The following is a 10,689-nucleotide window of genomic DNA, read 5'->3' on the forward strand; positions in this document are numbered from 1 at the left end:
CTTGCGTGGCTCTGGCTTGGCATCGGCACTGCTCACCACCAGCTGTTATTTTAACATACAATTACTACAAATGTTGCTAAGTAACATTGTCAGTGCAGAACTTTTAGTTTGAGTATTTTACTGTGTGGTATTGTTACTTTTACAAGTACAAAAAGTACTAAAGCCCACTAATCATCCTTTTGAAGAGATAAAGCAAGAAAATGCATCATATCATTTTATTAATCCATTTACTGTATTTCATAATATGTTTAAAATGATATGTTTCAATGTGTCAACACAGTTTGTTGGAGACAGAAATATATACAATATACAAATCATGCAGTGTAAGAGCTGAAATAGAATTTCAGTAGTTCTAGACAATTAAAATTTCAGTAGTTCTAGACAAAGATAACTGAATGAATGAGATTGCACATCCGCTTATATTATGAATCCAGCACAATCTCTATCTCTCTATCTTTCCTCTGGTCTGTCTCCATGTCTGTCTTTTGCTAAACACTGGAGACAAATGGTCATTCACTCCAACAAAAACATTTATTCAATCTACTCATTAAGTGTTGTTTCCTCTGACTGGATCTCTCCCACAAAGCTAAGATGTTTAAATATATGTTTAATGAGCACACAGCTGATTTGAGGTCAACCTCTAAATTTATCATTAAATCAGAAATCATCCACAGCTCTCTATGAAAAATGAGACAACCACACCCTCAAACTGTGTGTCTACGGGATAGATGAGATGTTTTGAATAAAAACTTTTTAAAATTTCCACAAGAACAAATTTATTTTCTCTAAGCATTATCATCGTCGAAGTTCTGCACTCTCTTCTGATATCTGGTGGCTTTTCATTGATCATACTATGTCAATGATTAGACTACCTGGAAGTTTTTTGGCATACAGTGCACATGTTTCGAGAAGCAGAAGCATAAAGGAGTGGATTCAGGCAGCTATTCATAAATACCAGTGCTCCAGTGATGTTCCAGCTGTTTGTACAAAACTTCACAAGGGCCTTGTTGTTCAGTGAAATAGCGACCACAGCAACCACATTTATGATATGATTTGGCATCCATAGGACAAAAAAGGTCACAATGATACTTGTGACCAGACGGGTCGTCTGTGGGTTGTTGAAGAAAGCTGCCTGGTTCACTTTTATGTGGAGGCGGCTGTATGAAAATGCAACAACAGAAAATGTAACAAATCCCATCAGGGACTCTGTCAGCAGCACAGCTACATGCTGGGCCTGGGAAGAGTATTGAGACTGGCATTGTGTCCAGTCCTGGTCTGTGGTCACCTGTCGAACCACTAAAGCAGGGATGGACAGGATCATCGACACCAGCCAGAGCAGAGCCAGCAGCCTCTTCCTCCCGACCTGATGTAAGCACTTCTGCAGGTACACCACCTGTAGGTAGCGCTGGACACTCAGCACCGTCACAGTCAGCAGGCTACCATAAAGGCTGCAGTACACTAGATACGCTAGGAGCTTACAGGCCATCAGGCCGAGGGTCCAGCTGTACAGAAAAGTATAAATCCACACTGGCAGGGTGAGCAGGCAGAGCAGGTCTGAAATGGCCAAATTCAGCATCAAACTCTGGCTCACACTGGACAGGTGCTGCCAGTTTGGTTTGAGGATGATCACAGCGATGTTTCCGGGAACTCCCAGCAGGAAGCAGAGGGACAGCATCACAGCAGGGACCAGACCTCTGGAGTCCCAGGAGTCGGGAGGTGGATATCCAGGAGAAGAGGAGGTGTTAGAAGTGACCACAGTGGAGTTGAGTTGTTCCATGCTGCAAACCTGCTGGCAGAGAAGCTGAACGTTGTGCACTGAGCGAGTGATGATGGCAAATCTGCGGTCAGTTAGAGGAAGATGTTCCCCTATGATGCATTCAAAGAGGAACAAATAACAAAGAAACAGTAATTAGAGATGCAAAAATAATCACATGCTGCATTGTTTTGTAAATTATCAGACATATTTTCTCATTTTTAGTTTCCTGCACAGGGAACAGCTTTTGACCCCACCCTCACAGAAGTAAAAAAAAAAAACAGGTATAAAACTGTAGCACTACTTTTTATATCTAGATATACTGCCACAGTGAAGAGGCCTCATCTTTAAATGTGATGTCAAAGTCTTTTTCTCACAATAATCCCAATTTGGTTGGGACATCACTCATGTTTGCTTCTAATAAAAATAATACAAAAACACAAGCTGCAAACTTCTTCGGGCTGGCCATAAGCCCTGCCCACCTCAAGGACTGGAACATCGCTACCACCTGCCACATCTGCTGCTCCCAGTTGTACTTTGGATGATAACATAATCCAGGTAGGTGGCAGCATATGCTGCGTCTGGCCATTTTCTATAGTGACACTGTTCTGGCCCAATCACATCTCTCACCCCCTCCCCCTGTGCCCTCTGTTTGTTGCATTCTGGGCCAAAAAGAAAATGTGTGAAAATAACCGATATGTTTGCAACTGGGGCTGCAGTAGCTTCAACATCGGCTGCAGTACCCGACGTAGTGCAGGCACAAGCACTTGAAGGAGTAAAGGAGAGTCATGGCCACTGCCAGGCAGAGGCAGTGAGCATGGTGACAAAGTGACAGGGCCGAGGAACAGGGTAGAGAGAAAGCAGGAGGAGAGTGGAGGTGAAGCTGTAAGCAGGGAGTAGCTCAACCTGTTTGAACCTGTTTGAAATGGTAGATATTGTCCCTGTCACTTTTTGAAAGCATTTGTTAAAAATGTTCTAAAAAAACTTGCACCAAGAAATGATAATTAACAAATGAAAATTCTTTGAGAAAGGTTCATTTGCGCACTAAGAAAACCTGCAATGCAATGTAAATTTAGAAGAAACATTTGCATTGTCCAAAAAAAATAATTTAAGCTAAAAAATAATAATGAGCTACTGATTAGTGCATTATATTATATTATAGTTTTATAATCTGGATTGTCATCGGCCACTTGAATTTCATGTTTCCCTCTATATAAATAACCTTACCTTAATAATACCTTAAATTGGTGCAGATAATGTCTCCAGAATGCAGGAAATTAAGTGTTTAATGCTCAAAATCTTCTGAGGGAGAAACTCCCACACCTCCCCAATCATATATTTCATCAATAATTACTTTTTCTAAATAGTATTAAAATATACTCTTGTCTTCTTCTCATGACCCCAATTTTGTGCAATGTCACATCTGAGCCCCTAAATGTCCTTACCTTTTCAAAACAAAGTGACACCCTTTGGTAGGGTGTGTGCCATGCTACAGTAACAATGATGATTACTTCAATTATAAGGTAAATGATAATAACATAATCATAACGCTATCATAAAGTGACACTGTCACCTACTGCTGGTGATCACTCACTGTCAAACAGTGCTGCATAAGCTATTTGACATTGTTTTTGTAGCTAACATAGTTTCCTAAAGCAGTCGTAACTTTGGCTAACTGTTCTAATGGCTGAGGTGAGGATATTTTGTCAGCATTGCGTTGGCTAATCCCACGCTGCTGTAAAAATGACTTGTAGGCTACTTACTTGAGTATGAGTTGTGTATGAGCCATATTCATTCTGTATTATTTTATGTAATGTTTGTCTTGTGCCACTAGGGGGCTGGATGTGCTTTGTAGTTCAGCTGATCTCGAGTCGGGGGGGGGGGGAGGTTATTTAACGTAGAGGACCATTTTGTCCCAGTCCAGCCCTGTTCATAGATTAAATAGATTAATTTGATTAATTCGATTACTAAAAAGCACTGACGCAAATTCTTTGCGCCGCCGCCACCAAGCAAAAATGGCAGCGGCGGCCCTGGGGCCGTGCTTCGGGCCAGTTTTCACTTCATAGCTTACAAACAGGCCGGACATCATCTGTGTTAGGCTTCTGCTTTATATGTTTTAGACATCCATCAATTAAAATAAACTAGGATAAGCTGGAGGTGGTAAAACAAAGATATAGAAGGACTATTTATAAACTATCACACCGACACACATGACATAGTCTGCTCTCCCGTGCACACACACACCGCTTTCACACTTTCTTGGAAATGAGCCGGGAACGTTGGTAGTCAGAGAGAGGGTGTCTGTGATGGCTGTGTGAAAATCCACAGTCTACATGCTGGTGTTGCACAAAGTGACCTTTTTCTACACCGCTGGTTGCGTGATTATGGTAAACCTTTGTTCAGTATCAATGAGCGTATTCAGCATATTAGCAGATATTCTTTCCGTGATTATTGTGGGATCTCTATATGACAGCAGCTGTGCTGTTGTTAGAAGGCTGTTTTGTTCATTTGGAATTGGTCTTTGGGATTGGCCATGTGAGTTACTGTGGTGAAGCCTTGATTTTTGATGCATAGCATCAATGCATAGCCTAGGTAGTAAGTAAGATATATGTTTCTTTTTTTTTAGGCCTATAAGCCTATTTGTTTACATTGTATTGCCCGTTTTTCTGCACGCCATTGCGGGCAGCAGCAGCAGCAGTAGCAGCAGTCTGCCTCAGCCTGTCAAAAATACCTTTTTTGCAAGTGATAATAAACACTTAAACTAACATTTTAATATGCTGGAATTATTTTATATCTAGGAATAGTATTTATTAAATAAAAGTCAAGAATTGATTTTAGAAGCTAAACTGATCCTCAACTCACTGTTGATCGCTGGCTGCTTGGTCATCACAAAAAAACTTAAAACTTATTTAAAAAAAAGCTCAAAACATTTTATGTTTTTACTTTATAAAGAATTGAAATGAAATATAATAACTGCCATTAAAAACAAAACTGAATCGTTTTGTTGGCTGCAACAGTAAACTGTGTTATGGTGAGGAGAAAAAAAAAACATGGGCAGAGAATTCTGATAAGCTGTCTGACAGGGGCCGGGCTAGGGCCTGAGCATCTAGGGCCAGGGCAGGGCCAGGCTAGGGCCTAGATTTGAGGCCCATGCAGGGTTCTAGTGAAGGCTATGCAGATCTCTGGTCAAGCACTGAATGAAATGGTGAACGAATCTTTTGAATGAATCTTTTGAATTAACTGATTCTAAATATAAAGAACTGCTTTGCCCATCACTAGAGTCACATAAACTTAAATTTCAAGTTGAAAACCAAACTGAGGGTTTCTATTAGCCGAGCCTTCACATAGACGGAGGAAACCCTGGAAGTGTGGCCATTTTGTGACCGAAGACATAAAAAGAATCCGAGCTCAGAGCTATCGCCGTTCCAAGCTCATCAGTGACCTGAAAGAGGTAAACATATTCCCAGCTGCACCAGCTTTTATTTCAGCCCTGAACTTTGCTTTTACTGAAAACAGACCTTAAACTTGTCAGATGACATGCTCTGTTTGATTTTCTTTTTACCTCTCTTTTTTTTATGTAGCTATTGTAACTAGGGTTCAGGAATAAGACCACGCCTCTCTCTCTCTCTCTCTCTCACTAATCTGTGCCTCACTTGTGCCTCTCTAATCCATCACCTGCACATATGTATATAAGCCTGTCTAACCCCTTCCTCTCTCGTTTCTCAGTTCTCACATGCCTCCCCCCCCCAAAACCCTGTTTCTCACCTCTTTCAATGGGCAGCACGGTGGCCCCGGTGGACAGCACTTTGGCCTCACAGCAAGAAGTTCCTGGGTCCAGACCTCGGTCAGCTCAGGCCTTTCTGTGTGTAGTTCCATGTTCTCCCCGGCATAACGGGGGGTTCCCCCGGTCGCTCAGGTTTCCTCCCACCATCAAAGACATGCATGCTAAAATTCATAATTCCGCCAAAGTAATTGTTCTTTTTCTACCACAGGAACCACAGGGGCAAGACGCTTTCCGGCCACCACAACCTAGATCAACCCCCTTCATCCCTACCTTCCCCCTCGACCAGTCTGTCCTTTCCTTTCTGAACCTTCTCTCTAACCAAATAAACTGGTTTTAACTCAATTGGCGTGGTCTTAGTGAACTTTGTGTTAACAACACATTTTTGGATCCCTAAGGAAGCCGTTATACACAAGATAAGGCTTCATACTTGCAGAAAAGAACACTTGTTCTATTAACGAAGGAAGGAAACTTTCTGTACCTGAAAGTCAACTCCACTGATTTCTGCGCCGTTGCTGAAGGATCACCTGTGCCGTTGAAACTTGTCAAATTGTCAGAACCGAGAGAAAACACTGCTGGATTTCCTAAAAGGATTGATGCAACCTAATCATTACCAAGCGCGATCACGTAAGAGACTTTTTATGTCTGGGCAGAAGATAGTTAAAAACCGTTGTGTCTTATTTATTGCTGTGTGTTTTTCCATGTTACACACTTTAACTGCATTCGGTACCACCTGCTTTGTTACTATTACTGTTTGAAAATGTTTGTTTTGTTGTTGCTTAGAAAAGTTAATAGTAATTTGTTTGCTAAAGTTGATGATCATTAATGTATGCCAAAGTTGAATAAATCCTATGATATTTTTAAGAAGTCGTGGGCTGTGATTATTTGGTTATAATGTTGGAGTCGGTTACCGTAGCCAGTGTTTAACCGTCTCGATTTGCCATCTATAGGTGGACAAACCCTTTTGATTGATCATACAATATTTGGTTCATATTTGGTTATTGGTCCCTGATTCCAGCATGGTGCCCCACTTTTATTAATTATAATTAATATTATATTTATTTCTAGAATATCTTTTATATTCATCTAACAACCAAACCTGACCCTATGTTGAAATCCCCAACAAATACAAATACCCTATCTCCATTTGTAACTGACCCAATGTCTTGCATTTTGCTGTCAGGTCCGGTCAGTGGCGGTTCTAGACCAATTTTATTAAGGGGGCCATGATGGGGCCAGTTGTTTTCTCAGGGGGGCCCATTCCATCCGGGACAAAAGAGACAAAGGCAATGTTCATGTCTTGTTTAGTATATAATGTAATGTTTTAGTATATTTCAGTAACTTACAGTTATTTGTTTCAGTAACAGGATCTTTTCAGTAACTTAGTTCTAATTTTATTAAATTACATTACACAAAAAAACAGTTACAGGACATTCTTTGATGCAACACTTCTTTGTAGGGCTTAATGAACAGTATCAGCTCTAGTGTACGAGACTTTCTCTGGATCTCAGTTTGTATTTTGTATCCCACTATAACGTTTCTTTGGAAACAACACACTTCTCCATATTCACCCCTGTTATTAGTCCTGGTGTGAAGTATACACAAAATTAAATACTTAGGCCATCATCTGTACATTATAAAGGGGGTATACGTTTTATGGCAGGTTGAAAATACAGTGTGAAATAATTGCTCGGAAAATAGAAACTTCTCCATATTCACCCCGTGACATTTTCTCACGAGTTTGCATTTTACTGACACACTTGTCTTGGTAATTCTTATTGGTTCAGTCCTTTATTGATGCTCTTATCAATCCTATTTATTACTAAATAACTGCATATTATTAAAAAAAATAATTTAACATTTTTTATTAACTAAATTGTTTCTAGAGCAGCAACATGATTTACAACAGCAAAGTCACTAATATCTCACTGGAAACAAATCTAACATGTCAGTAAAATAAATCATGTTCCTGACATCAACACACTGAGTGAAGTTTAGAAAGAATGAACAACTCAGTCCCTCCTGTCCTCCTCCTACTTCTGCTGCTGCTGGTAGAGAGGAGGGCTGGTCTGTTTCCACCAGCTGGGTTTATAATGTTCCATATTTTAATGTAGGTGGCGAACTAAGCTGAACAGTCACTAAAGACAGAGCTTTCACTTTAGCTTGTTTGTAACAATAAACTATTAGCTGAACTAGCGCTGTGCTTGTGTAAATCCAAAACACAGCTGCTGTGGATAAGAGACTGAGCAGATTAAAACATCGTGTTTATGCTTATTAAACAGGTGTGTTGGTAAAGTATAGGCTTTTTACTCGCCAAGTCTTTATTGCACCGCATACTTAAACTAACCAGCTGTGGATATACAGCACAACCCTACAGTGATAGATAGATATGATTCTCTTATATGCTTACTTATTACTTATGATTGCTCATAGGATACTCAATATTGTGTGACATGCTTATCTTAGGTAATTCAACAGTTAAGACATTTAGAAGCTTGTGCTGAATGACAGGAAACCGGCCCGGACAATAATACACTCTGACACACTTCACACTTTTATTAATACAGTCACACACACATACACTCACATGACAGCCCCTAAGGCACACTAGAACATTCTATACCAACTGTCAATTACCAAATATGGCAAACACGAGAGACACACAGGGGTGCAGTTTCCAGCATATAATCATTGCTTAGCTGGAAGTAGCTAGACTTTGTGTTAGACAGCCTGACAGCAGAGTCTCCGGATATATATATATATCTGTATTGGGTTGAATAAATCAACATTGTGGGAACTTGATACCTTGTCTCAACTGATCCTTCTCATCAACAAATTCGGGGAAGTCGTTGCACTGTTATGTATGTCTTGGGACAGAGCGTCTCTTGTGTGCATCATTCACTGTTCCTTTTTTCCTCAGTGTGCTTGCTATGAGTTTTTTGTCCTGGACCCAGCTTCACTGTGGTATTGAAACTCATGTAAACATGTATGACACATGGCAGAGAGAATCTGCCCGAATACTTAAGCTACTCGTGCATCAACCTTCCTGTGAACCACTGGCCTTCTCTCCACCTGCATGACCACATCCGCACTGCTACATAACACAACTTAGGCCGGAGGAACATCCTGCCAATATTCAACAATGCCTGCTGACACAGCTCTGTCCACTAAACCAGATCTGAGGCCTCCTTGTGGGTGAGGTCGTGTGGAGGTTAGTCAATAGCCAGTTAGTCTTAAGGCTAAAATCCACTGGATATATATATATATCTGTATTGGGTTGAATAAATCAACATTGTGTGAACTTGATACCTTGTCTCAACTGATCCTTCTCATCAACAAATTCGGGGAAGTCGTTGCACTTCAACACAGCATAGTTGTCATCGATGTCCGCTGATCAGCTGGCTAACTTCGATCTGTGTGTGCGCACTGCAGACACAGAGGAGCAGAGAGGCTGCAGGTCGGACAGTTGTTGAGCCTTGATTGGTGATGATCGGTACAACGCTTGTGAAACTCAACCATGATGATAAGGACACCATATAGTTCACTCATGGGGGTTGCTTCGGCGGCCGCCAATTCCTTGACCCCTGTTGACCCCCAAAACCGCCACAGGGTCCAGTACCTATTGAACTTAATTTACCTTCTGCTCTGCTAACAAAAGAGCTTCCAGCCATTTATGCTGATTCTGACAATGCTGGTGCAAGAACTTCTGAATCTTCCATCGGTCACTATAATACTTGTTTATTGTAATTATTATGTTTAAAATGACACAGTTTATTGGGGACTAAAATACATACAATACACAAAAAGCATGCAGTGTAAGAGCTGAAATAGTCTGTCTAGATTTCAGTGGTTCTAGATTAAATATGAATGAAGTTTGCACATCTGCTTATATTATGAATGCCATACAATCTTCCTCCCTCTCTATCCCTCTTCTTGTCTGTCTCTATGTCTGTCCATTGCACAAGAGACAAATGGTCATTCCTCTCACAGGATGCACTCCAACCCAAGCATTTATTCAGTCTTTTCATTAACTGTTGTTTTATCTTACTGGAGCTTTCCCATAAAAGCTAAGATACTTAGATATATACAATTGAAAAAAGTGCTGGATAATGCTTTTGGACAATCTTACCACACACACACACACATCACATCTACATCAACAAAAACACAAATCTATTGATAGAGATAAAAGCTCATATATAGATATACTGTATAAAAGTTCACTAAAAGAGGATGTGGTCAGTGCAAAGCAAAGAGGAAGTCTGTTTGTAATGTAATTTCAATAAAATCTCATTTCCATGTTGATCTTTTGACTCTTTACCTGATTAATTTTTTAAAAAACTAAATTTTCTCTGGCTATGGACCAGCTTTAAACAGCACACAGCTGATTTGAAGTTAACCTCAAAATTCATCATTAAACCTAAAATCATCTACAGTTCTCTGTGACAAATGAGAGAACCTCGCCCTCGAACTGTCCACAGTTGACTTTACATGTCTGACTAAAAACACCTTTTTAAATTAAACATTGTTTTATTTCATCGTTGAGGTTCTGCCCTCTCTACTGGCTTTCACCGATCATACTATGTCAATGATTAGACTTCCTGGAACGTTCAACTTCTGCATTAACATTATTATTGTTCAGCAAAGCAAAAGCATAAAAGAGTGGATTCAGGCAGCTATTTACAAATACCAGTGCTCCAGTGATGTTCCAGTTGTTAATACAAAACGTCAACAGGCCCTTGTTGTTGAGTGAAAAAGCTGCCATACCAAGAACATTCATGACAAGATGTGGCATCAAAAGAACAAAAAAGGTCACAATGATACTTGTGACCAGACGGGTTGTCTGTGGGTTGCTGAAGAAAGCTGCCTGGTTCACTTTTCTGTGGAGGCGAATGTATGAAAATGCAACAACAGAAAATGAAACAAATCCCAGCAGGGACTGAATCAGCAGCACAGCTACATTCCGGGTTTGGGAAAGGTAGTCAGATTTGCAGTGTGTCCAGTCCTGGTCTTCGATCACCTGTCGAACCACTAAAGCAGGGATGGACAGGATCATTGACACCAGCCAGAGCAGAGCCAGCAGCCTCTTCCTCCCGACCTGATGTAAGCACTTCTGCAGGTACACCACCTGTAGGTAGCGCTGGACACTCAGCAC

The 10,689-nt window shown here is 40.6% G+C and overlaps 2 protein-coding genes across 2 annotated transcripts in view; both read right to left on the reverse strand.

Moving 5' to 3' along the window:
* Positions 1-868: 868 nt before the first annotated feature.
* On the reverse strand, positions 869-1,777 carry LOC123978214 (leukotriene B4 receptor 1-like). Its single transcript, XM_046061382.1, has one exon. The coding sequence runs from the start codon at positions 1,775-1,777 to the stop codon at positions 869-871; it is 909 nt and encodes a 302-aa protein (XP_045917338.1).
* An 8,342-nt stretch (positions 1,778-10,119) lies between these two features.
* Positions 10,120-10,689, reverse strand: part of LOC123978215 (type-1B angiotensin II receptor-like) — an 840-nt gene continuing 270 nt past the window's right edge. Inside the window, exon 2 of the mRNA XM_046061384.1 lies at positions 10,120-10,681. Within this exon, the coding sequence (XP_045917340.1) occupies positions 10,120-10,681 (562 nt within the window). The remainder of the gene's footprint in view (positions 10,682-10,689) is intronic.

This window comes from Micropterus dolomieu, linkage group LG10 (genome assembly GCF_021292245.1).
Source record: "Micropterus dolomieu isolate WLL.071019.BEF.003 ecotype Adirondacks linkage group LG10, ASM2129224v1, whole genome shotgun sequence".
Lineage (NCBI taxonomy): Eukaryota > Metazoa > Chordata > Actinopteri > Centrarchiformes > Centrarchidae > Micropterus > Micropterus dolomieu.